The following is a 13,521-nucleotide window of genomic DNA, read 5'->3' on the forward strand; positions in this document are numbered from 1 at the left end:
GTGTCTGCCTATGTGTGTGTGTGTCTGCCTATGTGTGTGTGTGTGTGTGTCTGCCTATGTGTGTGTGTGTGTGTCTGCCTATGTGTGTGTGTGTATGCCTGTGTGTGTGTGTGCCTGTGTGTGCCTGTGTGTGTGTGTGTGTGTATGCCTATGTGTGTGTGTGTGTGTGTGTCTGCCTATGTGTGTGTGTGTCTGCCTATGTGTGTGTGTCTGCCTATGTGTGTGTGTGTGTCTATGTGTGTGTGTGTGTTTGCCTATGTCTGTGTGTGTCTGCCTGTGTGTGTGTGTGTGTGTGTCTGCCTATGTGTGTGTGTGTCTGCCTATGTGTGTGTGTGTCTGCCTATGTGTGTGTGTGTGTCTGCCTATGTGTGTGTGTGTCTGCCTATGTGTGTGTGTGTCTGCCTATGTGTGTGTGTGTCTGCCTATGTGTGTGTGTGTCTGCCTATGTGTGTGTGTGTCTGCCTATGTGTGTGTGTGTCTGCCTATGTGTGTGTGTGCCTGCCTATGTGTGTGCGTCTGCCTGTGTGTGCGTCTGCCTATGTGTGTGCATCTGCCTGTGTGTGTGCGTCTGCCTGTGTGTGTGTGTCTGCCTGTGTGTGTGCGTCTGCCTATGTGTGTGCGTCTGCCTATGTGTACACAAAAGACTGCATGGATACAAAAGACTCCATGGATACAAAAGACTCCATGGATACAAAAGACTCCATGGATACAAAAGACTCCATGGATACAAAAGACTCCATGGATACAAAAGACTCCAAGGATTCCGAAGACCCAAAAGAAGAGCAATTATGCTTCTTACATTGGAATTGCAAACTGAGCCTCAAGGTCGGTGTACAGAATCGGCATTTTTTTTTTTATATCACAATAAATACAAGGCACAGGGAGGTGAAATTCGCTGCATGTGATGTGCAATGTGCGCAGAGTAAAAGGAGTGTTCATTTATATCCGTCGGATGTCTTACAAATACACATGATTATAAGCACCCCGGACACTAGGCCCAGACTTCAGACATTGGCCGCTGTACCGTCAAAAACTGTTCCAACCCGTCATTTTGACCGACTTTATACACCAGTTTCAATATAAAGACGCAGCCTGGGTTGTGTAATGGTTAAGAGCGTCCGCTACGAGTCTGAAAAGATGAGCGCACGGACAAGCAGCCATATGTTGGCAAACATTGCGCGCACGGACTCACCAGCCTCGTATTCCCGATTGAAACGATGAAGTCGAAGAAAGGTTCCAGACCTGCCTTGTGTCCCGGTGAATTCTCCTGCACCTGAAAAGCACAATCCACATCGCAGCCTCGTCATGCCATGGTCATGGTCATCCCCACCGACAACCTCCAATCACTTCCCGCTCGACGTCACCAACTCGTTTCCCCATGTAGACCATCCAACCGTAAACATGACAACCGATTCGGGCCGCACTGCCCACGACGGCAAACCGACGAGCTTTCCTTGAAATTGAATCCCGTCAAGGCAAATCGTTAACGGCAGGGAGGCCTTCGCTCAGACCGTGACACAAATCCCATGACGACGTGTACACAGATCCCATGACGATCCACACAGAGCACACGAGTCCCAAACCAACCCGCAGTACGTGGTAGCCATCGGTGCCTCCACCCGGAACGTCAACACTCTGTGAAGACCCCATTGCGCTGGGTCCCGGATAAGGCCGCCGGGAACTTCCTTTCCTCAACACGACGTGGCGTCGTGGTGCATGCTGGGAACACGATCACGTGACGTCGGAGTAAGGACACGTGGCAAACGCATCAGAAATGTAACACTTTCACACAGTTCGTTCACGTATAAAATTTAAATAACGATTTACCATTAAATTACGACAGGCTGTTACTGCAATAGTGAATACTTTGAAAAAAACATTACGATCGCTCTATTTAATACGTACAAAATCGCTCAACGGCACAGTATGTATGTATGCATGTGATATATTGTTGCGGATCTCGGGTTACGGCGCTCCCCTTACCGAGGGGGGTTTAATCCCCTCGTCTATTAAGCTGGCCGTCCGAGTCCTAGAAGATATCGCGCTCCTTTGCGGGGGTTGAGGTTGACCAGGGTGACTGGTCAACGGGTTCCCAGATACCTCTGCCAACCTCTCCGCAAAGCAGGGCGATACTTCTGCTCGAGCCACGGACAAGATGGAAGATTGCCGAGCGGTTTAGCAATCCGAAGCTCGAGCCGTTAGCAATAAAACTAACCCGATCCTGAGCGTTGGCCAAATCGTGCCACGTATATCAATGGAGAAATCACTAAAGCGACCGGATGAGAGGAAACCCAAAGAATAAGAAGGAAGAACACACGTTTATTAATTATGTACAAAACCAAAACCAAGGAAGAAACGAAAGGTAAGACTGTACAGGAAGAAGAAGAAGCAGATACACAGGGCAATCCTTAAACACTCTTATTTTATCACACGCCCAGGACAGTACAAACACACTTACACGAATGGGGAATAGCAGGGATGAAAGGTCCAGGCGATGGGGTCCGGTCCAGGCTCCGGATCAGCCGCGAAGAATGGCAGGCAGCTTCGCGTGTCGTTGGCGCACGACCGGACATTATACTTATGCGAGGGACTGGGATGCTGCGTACATAATCTTCGTGCCAACTCTCTCTCTCGCCCAACGTTCGTCTCAGAGGGTACCCTCGCGCAGATCGCTCAATGCAGTGACAATCAATCGAGCGCTCCCCGCGCAGTTCGTTCACAATGACCTCCCCTCGCGCAGTTCGTTACGATCAGCATCCCCCGGCGCAGTCCGTCAAAGGGCTTGGCGCTCGCGCTTATATGATCGCGCGTTGAAATCAAGCCGCCTTCATAGGGCTACGCCCACTAACGAGCTCACCTCAGCCCTGGTTGGCTGGTGGGGGCTTACCGGCCACGCCCTGGTGGTGAGTTGACGTGGCCACACCTCGTTCTTGCCGCTCCGCCCCTTCTTCTCCAAGCCTGACCTCTTGTTCAATGGCATTTGGAGCCAGCGCTAAGGCAGCGATGACGGCTCAATGCAGCGAACGCTGCTAACCCAGCCACGTGATAATTTGGAGAGAGAGAGTGCATAATGAGCGAAATGGGGCCTATCTTATTTGATTAATGCAACGCAGATTCAACTATTGGGAACAGAACCTTAACTAGAACACATACGAATGAGATAACTAAAGAAGAAGCCTATGGTGTCCGATGTGTTGCAATATGACCTAACTAGGGTGCGACCTTTGACCTTTTACACAAAAATGGGAATATTTACAGGGGATTATTTATAAGGGATATTACAATATTTACAAAATGGAGGGTTCTAAAAACCACAACAATATTGTTACGGGTCGCGGACAAGATGTTACTTTGGGCCGAGCGGAGGGTCAACCGCGACCGTTACAGGATCCCCGATTGGCCCGACTCCCCCAACGTTGACCAGATCGCACCACAGATATTCAATTTGGAAACCTCTAAAGCGACCGAAAGAGAAGGAAGAGAGAAGAAGACAGAGTACGGAGGAATAACAGGATTTATTATACACACAAGCAAAAAGAAGGAGCGATCAAAATTATTTACAAGCAATGGATGGAAGAAGCAGTCACACAGTGAATCGTTAGCTTATACTAGTCAATTTACTTAACCCCAGGACAACGATTAGGACAGACGACGTTCACACTTACACGGGGGATATTGCAGGCAGGTATGGCTTGAGGATGGATGGTTGTTTTGGGAGGCAATGGAGGGTCCAGCGTGGATTGCTGCCTGGCGCGTCCTTTTCGTGGCCTGCGGCCCCTTAGCTGCCCCCTTAGCTGCAGCGCAGCTGGTCGCACGATGGCTCGCACACACCTGCTCGTTCAGGCGTCTTCCTTCTCCCCAGCAACAACGAGCGACAGCAAGCAAGAGGACGGGGTCAGAGCAAGATGGTGGAGTGCGTCCCGCGGCGGCTTATATTGGTTTCCTCCCCGAACCTTCGCGCACTTTCTCGGGGGTTCCCGCTCCGCCCTCCCTTAGCCAAACCCCTTGTTCTGGGTTGGATGAGCGGGGCCGACTTACTCCTCTCCCCTATGACGAGGGGGGCGACCCGTCTTCTCTAGCCACTCCCCTTGTTCGTAATGGCCGCAAATGGCGAAAACCGGTCAGCAGCTGCAGGTAAGGCGCCGTCACGTTGCACAGCAGTTCAGTACTGCAATAAACGGTTGTTGTCAAAGCTCAAGTGGGGGAATCCCTGGCACTTGAGCTGCCATGGATCATCGGAGGGGCCTACGCTTTATTTCGTTTGATGCAATGCAGAGTCAATCTAGTGGGAAACACATATTTAGCCTACATAGAATAAGGAAATAAACTATTTAAAAAGATATATCGTGGCCTGTGTGTAAGTTTCATGGAATTAACTAGGAGGATGGCTGCGACCATTATTTACATTACGAGGGTGTTACACACAACAAAACCATACTTTTCACATTCGTTACACTTTCTCCAAAATTGTTACACTTCTCAAAACCGTTACACTTCTCAAATTCGTTACACTGCACCCTCCTTTCTTCAGGCCCGTCTTCGGGCCTACAAAACTTTAACTTAGTGTGACACGTAGGTGTAATTCCCTCTACAATTAACCTGACCCTGAGTGTGACAATCTTAAAACACAAATAAGTATGTCCCCCTATTGCATTGCACCCTGTCTAACAGACTCAAGCCCACAGCTAACCGAATTACAGAATTGTTCTCAAACTATACATTTACGGTGGGGAGCATTATTTACAGTGACGTTATTTCTTATTTACAACGCAACCCAGGACCTGTGTTTTTTTTCTTTTTAGGGAACAAGAAAAAGAAATTCCTGTTGGGAGGGAGGAGACAGCACGCATTGCATCGATGCACCAGTACCAATACCACCAAAGCACCCAAAAGCACCAAAAGCACCACAAAGCACCAAAAGCACCACTCGGTGCACAGTCACCACTGTTCATAATAAACACAACAAAACAACTGGTGGTGGTCTTCTCTTTTTCTGCTGGGCCGATGTTCTTCCCAACGTCTTCTGGCTTCATGCGGCCTACTTGGAAATAATAAAAAGCACAACTTGTGTTCATTTTTATTTAGGGCCTCAGGGGCCAACTAAGGGTGGTCCACCTGTTTGGCATAGGTGCCACCTTACCGAGGTCCGCAAGCAAGATTCCCTGGCCACTATGGCCGGTCTCCAACAGAGGTGCCCTGCCCCAGAACCTGGGGTCCATCAAGTGGTACTTGGCCGCAGAACAGCGGTCCATAAAGTGGTACATCAACGCAATGCATGCTGGTTCTGAGAATCTCGTGCGCACAATGGCCACCTCACGCACGCTCCCCTCGGCGCCCAATGGCGCACAGGTCCTCAAGTGGGAGACAAAAGGGGGGAAGACAAATGAGCGAGGGGTAAGGTCACAAGGGTACACGTCAATAAAGGCAATGCAGGGTGAAGTGCGTACGGAGAGCGAAGTGAGAAAAACCCGTCCCTACCGTATGTCACCCCCCCTGTCACCTACACTACCCTTGCCCTTACCCCATATTTACAACAATTTACACCTTTACAAATCCGTCGCTACTGTCACCTCTTCCCCTTATTTCCCATACCAAATTCGTCTCCAATCCCCCTATCCAAAATTTGCCATCACCAATTCATCATCAATCCTCATAAGGAGGGAGAGATGGAATTACGCACAATGCCACACCCATGTCATGATGCGTCTCACATTCCAAACATTTGCATCATAAAAAATAATAAAACATGGCATGGTGTGGAGTTACCTCATCTCAGGTGAGTGGATGCAGATGGTGCGAGGAGACTCCAATCCTAACTATCCTCTCAATGACCTTAACACACTTTACACTACCCCGGGTCTCTCCCTGCCAATCCATTGGCCACTTACACTATGGGTTCTAAAAACCAATTCCCATTGACCAAACTGTGGTGCTTCTCAATTTGGGGTCTCACTCCCCCGATTCATCTCCCTGTGCCCTGGCACAATTTCAGGACTGGGGCGTGTAACTCTCCCAGCAGGTCTACCCACCTGCACACCTCCACCACTGTAGTTGCCACCCGAGCTTACCTAGCTCCTCACCCTAACCTATCTAACTGGGGAAGGCCCCTCCTGGCTCTGTCACCCCACTGGTGCCCTCTGGCACTGGGCTACCCGGGTCCGTCCTCCGGATCCTCGGGCCCCATCCACAACAACTACCGGCTCCCAGAGCCCACCTGCGGCCTCACCTGGCCGACATACTCACAGTGGTGGAGTGCCCAACCAACTACACACACTAACAGGCTACACGCCCAGCCATTTCCACAACACTAATGCACCCATCCAAAGACCATTCTTTCACCCGCACCACAGATGCCAATATCCAACCACAATTTACCTGTACCCTCTACCTAACAATTACACTACCCTTCCCGGGTATCCGTGATGGGGGTCCACTCTTCCCCCATTCACACCTCTGTACCATCCGCTCCACTCCACAATTTCCATCATACTCACTCCACGACCATCCATTCCAATACTCCATACCATGTATTCCACACAACCATTCTCCATACACCTGTCGTTGCACACCTGTGCAATCACCTGGTGCCACCTGCACCCTCCTTCCTTCCTGGACCATTTGGTCATCACAACACGCAATCACCACTACTCCCTCATACACTGCTCCATACACCTGTTCAGTTGCACACCTGTGCAATCACACCTGTTCAATCCTCAATCACACGGCATCATCTCATCTAACTACTCCCCTCTGAAACTTGCTTTTCCCAGTCGTCCCTTTAAACTATTGCGCTCCCACGTCATTATCATCCACACTAATCTACCTGCGTCCCCACTACAGGTGTCATTCACTAACTAACCTTGACGTTACCTAATGTCATCTTCTAGGGCCCTACACACAATATCCTAACCCACCCGGGCTAGTTTTCACTGCCATAAACCCCATAAGCTAGTGCTCCTTTGCCCCCCCCTGTGAGGGATGGTGGATTGCCCATCCCACCACATCGGGGAGATCCTACTATCAATTTCGCTCGTCCAAATTCAACAAATCAAAAATTTTCCAATTACTGCCAATTCTATTCACTTTTCTAAATTTCGTATCAAATCACTATCACTATCACTATCACCATCATCACAGTCCGCTATATCCTAGCCTCGGTGCGTCATGACATCATTAAACTCGGCTTCGTAAAGCCGAGCAATGAATTCGGGTGGTTTGGTCGCCTGCAGGTTGAATCCGTCCGGCTTTCGGTTCAAGGGAGGTGGTTTGGTTGGGCCGAGATTCCACGCACCATCTCGGCGCGGCACCTTGCGGTCCCGGGCCCGATGGCTCAATCTCCCCCGGTCGGAACCCCGTCCCCGCGAGGGGGCACCGTTCCGCTTCCTCCCACTCGCCCTTGAACCGGACCGGTCGCCTCGCCCGACAAGGCCCGGACTCGACCGTGCGGGGCGGGGCCAAGCCCGAATCGGCAACGACGCTTCGAAGAGAAACGACGCAGCTTCGATCCGCGCCGGGCCTCGCATCCAACAAAGGGCTCCTCGCACCGAGTGCTCGCATCGGCTATCCGTCGCTCTAACCGCTAACCCGGTAACCGTCGATGCTTCACCGGCATGCTCACACGCATACGCTACCCCTTTCACCCTCACAAAACCCGGCATTCCAACGCCGTCCGTACAATCCACCAACGCTCTCCCTGTTACACACCACACCTCTCGCGCACACTCTTGCGCACACCTCGGTCCACACCTCTCCTCCGTTATGTCCTCCTTAACACTCACCATGGGCGTGCACTCTGGCATCCACCCACTAACGCGCTCAGATGGGCTCTCCCACACTCGCGCCATGACCAACTCAGGTGTGCTTCCTCGCACACCCTCAACCATTCCAAGCGTGCATTCTCGCACCCGCTCCACCACCAAGTCACTCCTCGTGTCACTCTCACCCTCGCACGAACACTCCGTACACCCCGACGTGCATTCTCGCTCGCACTCGGTTTCACTCCCACACTTTATAACACACCCACTCGCCGACGCACACTTTTTCCTCCCACGCGTGCCATTTCCACCCACACGGGACCCTTCACCAACGCCCGGATGCCCGCTCGATCCCAAGCGCGCGAAAATTCTTTTGTCGCCAAACATCCTCTTACAAAATCTCCCCGCACAATACACAGCACGTCTCACCTTCGGGGTTCTTCTTCCTCCCTGCACCAAAACCTGCAAACTTCCATTTGGATTAGTGAGTACATCATCATGATTTGAGCAGGGACTTTGTACATTTTCCATTTCTCCCTGCAATTCCCAGGCTACCTCCGTCATCTCTTCAATTTCAATGCCCACTTCCGCTTTTTCTTTACTCACCTCGACGACCGTTGGCTTTAATAAAATTCCCTCTACCTCATCGGTCGCCGGCTTTTCCAAACCCCGTGTCGCGATTTCTACCCCTGTCATTGTACCCGCGCTTTCCTCCGCTTCGCTCAACCAGCGCTTTTCGACCCGCGTTACCTCCTCGTGCACCCCTGGGACCCTTTCGCCCACCATGCGATCCATGGTCTCCCCACATTTTTGCATGCGGTCACCCATTCTGTCCCCAATCTTGTCGATTCGCTCCATATCGGCCCTCATTCCGTTCGTTGGCGCTTCAATTTGGTTTCCCCATTGTTCCATTTTATTACTCCATTTCTCCCCGTTTATTCTCAGCATCTCGGCGAATTGCGCCATGAAGGCTTGCATTTGGACCACCGTTGGTAGTACAAAGGGTGCGGCCGCAGCTGCCCCCTCAACCACGTGCGCGAGGACGCCATTTTGTGCTCCTGATACCCCCTCAACCGCCTCCTCATTGCTCCCCTCCTCCCTTTCTTCCCCTAAGTCCTGGGTTACCCGTAACCCGTCTATCTCCCCCACCGACATCCGATCGCCTTGATTGTCCATGGCGCGATCTCAAAATTCGGGTTTTATAAAACAACAAAATTTCGGCAGCTCGTAATTTTGACCAAATTTTTTTCTAGACGTTTTAAAAATTTGGTTCGGGCCTCGAATCTCACTCCTCGACACCAATTGTTACGGATGCGGTTTAGATGTTACTTTGGGCCGAGCGGATGGTCCACCGTGACCGTTACAGGATCCCCGATTGGCCCGACTCCCCCAACGTTGACCAGATCGCACCACAGATATTCAATTTGGAAACCTCTAAAGTGACCGAAAGAGAAGGAAGAGAGAAGAAGACAGAGTACGGAGGAATAACAGGATTTATTATACACACAAGCAAAAAGAAGGAGCGATCAAAGTTATTTACAAGCAATGGATGGAAGAAGCAGTCACACAGTGAATCGTTAGCTTATACTAGTCAATTTACTTAACCCCAGGACAACGATTAGGACAGACGACGTTCACACTTACACGGGGGATATTGCAGGCAGGTATGGCTTGAGGATGGATGGTTGTTTTGGGAGGCAATGGAGGGTCCAGCGTGGATTGCTGCCTGGCGCGTCCTTTTTGTGGCCTGCGGCCCCTTAGTTGCCCCCTTAGCTGCAGCGCAGCTGGTCGCACGATGGCTCGCACACACCTGCTCGTTCAGGCGTCTTCCTTCTCCCCAGCAACAACGAGCGACAGCAAGCAAGAGGACGGGGTCAGAGCAAGAGGGTGGAGTGCGTCCCGCGGTGGCTTATATTGGTTTCCTCCCCGAACCTTCGCGCACTTTCTCGGGGGTTCCCGCTCCGCCCTCCCTTAGCCAAACCCCTTGTTCTGGGTTGGATGAGCGGGGCCGACTTACTCCTCTCCCCTATGACGAGGGGGGCGACCCGTCTTCTCTAGCCACTCCCCTTGTTCGTAATGGCCGCAAATGGCGAAAACCGGTCAGCAGCTGCAGGTAAGGCGCCGTCACGTTGCACAGCAGTTCAGTACTGCAATAAACGGTTGTTGTCAAAGCTCAAGAGGGGGAATCCCTGGCACTTGAGCTGCCATGGATCATCGGAGGGGCCTACGCTTTATTTCGTTTGATGCAATGCAGAGTCAATCTAGTGGGAAACACATATTTAGCCTACATAGAATAAGGAAATAAACTATTTAAAAAGATATATCGTGGCCTGTGTGTAAGTTTCATGGAATTAACTAGGAGGACGGCTGCGACCATTATTTACATTACGATACGAGGGTGTTACACACAACAAAACCATACTTTTCACATTCGTTACACTTTCTCCAAAATTGTTACACTTCTCAAAACCGTTACACTTCTCAAATTCGTTACAATATGTATGTATGCAGGTATGTATGTATGCATGTGGATGTAATGTATGTATGTATGTATGCATGTAATGTATGTATGTAGATGTAATGTATGTATGTATGTATGCATGTAATGTATGTATGTATGTATGCATGTAATGTGCGTATGTATGTATGCATGTAATGTATGTATGTATGCAGGTATGTACGCGTGTAGATGTAATGTATGTATGTATGCATGTAATGTTTGTATGTATGCATGTAGATATAATGTATGTATGTATGCATGTAATGTGCCCGATTCGGGTAATGTGCCGAAATACATTACATGCATACATACATGCATACATACATACATGTATGTCTGCATATATGGATGCATGTATGTATGTATGTATGTGCATGTGTGTATGTATGTATGTATGTATGTATGTATGTATGTATGTGTGTATGTATGTATGTATGTATACAACAACACACATCATGCATTTTAAGGCCATTTTCTGTGCTAGAGTGGGGATGAGCCTTGCGGTCCCCATGACAATCTTCTCCATTTTGCCCTATTTTCTGCATGGCTCCTTGTTAACCCCCTTGCCCGCATTTTTTCTTCCACCATCTTTAGCCAAGTCTTTCTCGGTCTTCCCCGTCCTATACTTCCCTCCACATTCATTTCCATCACTCTTCTCAACCAGTCACTTTCATCCTTCCTCAACACATGACCAAACCATCTCAACCTGTTCCTCTTCACAGCATCAATCACAGGCTCTATTCCCATCATTTTTCGCAATTCATCATTTGTCTTCCTCTCTCTCAACGACACTCCGTACATCCACCGAACCATTCGCATTTCCACCCTTTCCAGCCTTCGTTGCTGCTCTACGTTCATTACCCATGTCTCGCTCCCATAAATCATAACACTTCTCACACATGCAGCATACACCTTTCCCTTCAGCTTCAACGACACTCCCCTCCTCATCAGCACGCCACTCAGTTCCCGAAACTTCTTCCATGCACATCTCACTCGAGCAACCGTTGCCGAGTCTGATCCACCTTCTCCATTCAGCATGCCTCCGAGGTAGCAAAATGTTTTCACACCTTCCAGCTTCACGCTGTCTTCAAGATCCAACTCAACATTTTCTCCATCTGCAGCTCCCTCTGTGCACACCTTACATTTGAATGTAGCTGCCACACTGGTTAATGACCCTCCCAGACCACTGCATTTTTGATGAACCCACTCAGCGCACATTGTACATTGGATGGAGTTCACTCCGACACCCTTCCTACACACAGCACATGGCCACTTCCCAGTTCTTTCCACCTCACCACATGTTTTACCACTTGCCATCACCTTCGTCTTTCCGATATTCACTTTCAGACCTTTTGTCTCCATACATTCCTTCCACTTGTTCATCTTTTCCTTCAGCCCATCCATCCTTTCCGCAATCAACACCAGATCATCTGCATACAACAACTTCCACGGTAAACCCTCCTTTACGTTCTGAGCCAGCACCTCCATCACAGCTACAAATAGTAGTGGACTTAGTACCGACCCCTGATGCACTCCCACCTTCACCTCAAACTCACCACTGTTCCCGTCCTTCGGGAACAGTGGTGAGTCGTATTCTGCGATATCTAAATGAGTTCAAGAAAAAGGAAAATGCGTCCTGTTGGTATCTTTTGATGCAAATGCTAATCTCACTTTGGACACACTGAGGGTGTTCGATGATTGAGTTGTGGTTTCGGAAGCAGAAGAGCAAGAATTGGAGAGGAGCCAATATGGCGGTGCTTGTTTCAAGGCAGTTTATTGTACGCTTGTGGTCCAGATCTGATTTCTTTAAAACACAACAGTGATGCGCTGCCACATAACGAAAACAAATGCATGTAACAAGCACAGTATTATGACCCTAAACACCTCGAGTGGTGTTACGTTAGCAAGCAGCTTGCTTACTGGGTGAGCAACACACTGGGAGTGATGCAACACAGTCCACATTGACGTGGAGAAATCTCACATCTCACATCACAAATCTCACACTCTTACGATGTCTCTCCGAAAAGACCGACTGGACAACCCTCCCATCCACTTTCTGAATAATCCTCTCCAAGAAGTTCTGTCACTCAAGCTTTTGGGTCTCACTATCTGCCATGATCTTTCCTGGGAAAACCACATTTCAAATCTGGCCTCCAAAGCCAGTCGCCGACTGGGCATCCTCCGTCGTGCGAAGTCCTTCCTTGGCACACCTGAGCTCCTCACCACATACAAGGCTTTCATCCGCAGCTCAATGGAATACTGCTCTCCCCTCTGGGATGGTGCTCCTGCCTCACACCTAGCTCGTCTTCACGCTGTTGAAACCAAAGCGTTCAGAATCATTGGAATCTCCCGCGATGAAGCTAACTCCAAGGGCCTCTCACTCACTCACCGCAGGCAGGTTGGTGGTCTTTCCGTCTTCTACCGACTCCTCTCTGGCCTTGCCCCCCCCAGCTCTCTCTGGGCTCTGTCCCGCAAATATTCCTACAGGTCGCACAAGATCTGCCTGCAACCCTCTTATGGTCAAACTGCCAAAATCAAGACTCTCTGCTCACCTTCACTCCTTCATTCCTCTTTTCTCCCACCTCTGGAACAAACTCCCTCACTCTCTTCAATCCCACTCCACCCTCCAGGTCTTTAAAACAGCTGTTCACCACCATTTCTTATCTTCCCCCATCCAAAACCTACATCTCCCTGCTCTCAAATGTTGTGTTTGTGTGCTTCCCCTTCTCTCCCCATCTTGTTTTCCGCTCCCTCTTTTTATATATTTTGTTTGTCTGGTTGATTTGTTTGTGAAGTAAATGTTAGCTCTTTCACGAGCCTCGATTCAGTATACAAAAAAAAAAAAAAAAAAAAAAAAAAAATCTTCGGAATCCCCAGATGGGATGGGATGGATGAGCGGAAAATGAAGTAGCTACAACCTTTGTCTTATGACCCTGATTCTCCCTGTCAAGTTTGCTTGAGATGGGATAAGTACCGACCGGATGTATCGACCACAGACAGAAAAACACCAAAACGCCACTTTTGAAATGATGTATTTCCCAGAATGCTCGGCGCTAAAACCTCTGGAAGCGTAGGTGTTCAAGGTTGGATTAGGTGTTTTTGAACACTGATGGGAAAGACATTCCTGGGTCTTGCGAATGTGCAGGGCACCAAGTCTTACCTGCTTGCCCCAATCCTGGACACCTGGGTGATGATTTGTTGGCCGCCATTTTCCGGGCTTCGTGTTCGTTTCTTCGACGATTACCACCTGTTACATCCATTGGGCCA

At 49.6% G+C, this 13,521-nt stretch overlaps 1 protein-coding gene across 3 annotated transcripts in view; it reads right to left on the reverse strand.

Annotated features, from left to right (window-relative positions):
* The window catches only part of GORASP2 (golgi reassembly stacking protein 2), a 43,618-nt gene extending 41,870 nt beyond the window's left edge, over nucleotides 1-1,748 (reverse strand). For 2 of the 3 annotated variants that reach the window (XR_013624791.1, XM_078785937.1), the window contains exons 1-2: nucleotides 1,588-1,740; nucleotides 1,193-1,273 (exon numbers count right to left, since the gene is read on the reverse strand). Coding sequence is in view for 2 of the 3 variants with exons in the window: in XM_078785937.1 (XP_078642063.1) it covers nucleotides 1,193-1,273; nucleotides 1,588-1,650 (144 nt within the window). In the remaining variant the exon portion in view is untranslated. Of the gene's footprint in view, nucleotides 1-1,192; nucleotides 1,274-1,587 lie in introns of all 3 variants that reach the window. The other variant, XM_068126387.2, reaches the window with a different exon arrangement.
* Nucleotides 1,749-13,521: the final 11,773 nt, after the last annotated feature.

This window comes from Myxine glutinosa, chromosome 10 (genome assembly GCF_964187855.1).
Source record: "Myxine glutinosa chromosome 10, kmMyxGlut1.1, whole genome shotgun sequence".
NCBI lineage: Eukaryota > Metazoa > Chordata > Myxini > Myxiniformes > Myxinidae > Myxine > Myxine glutinosa.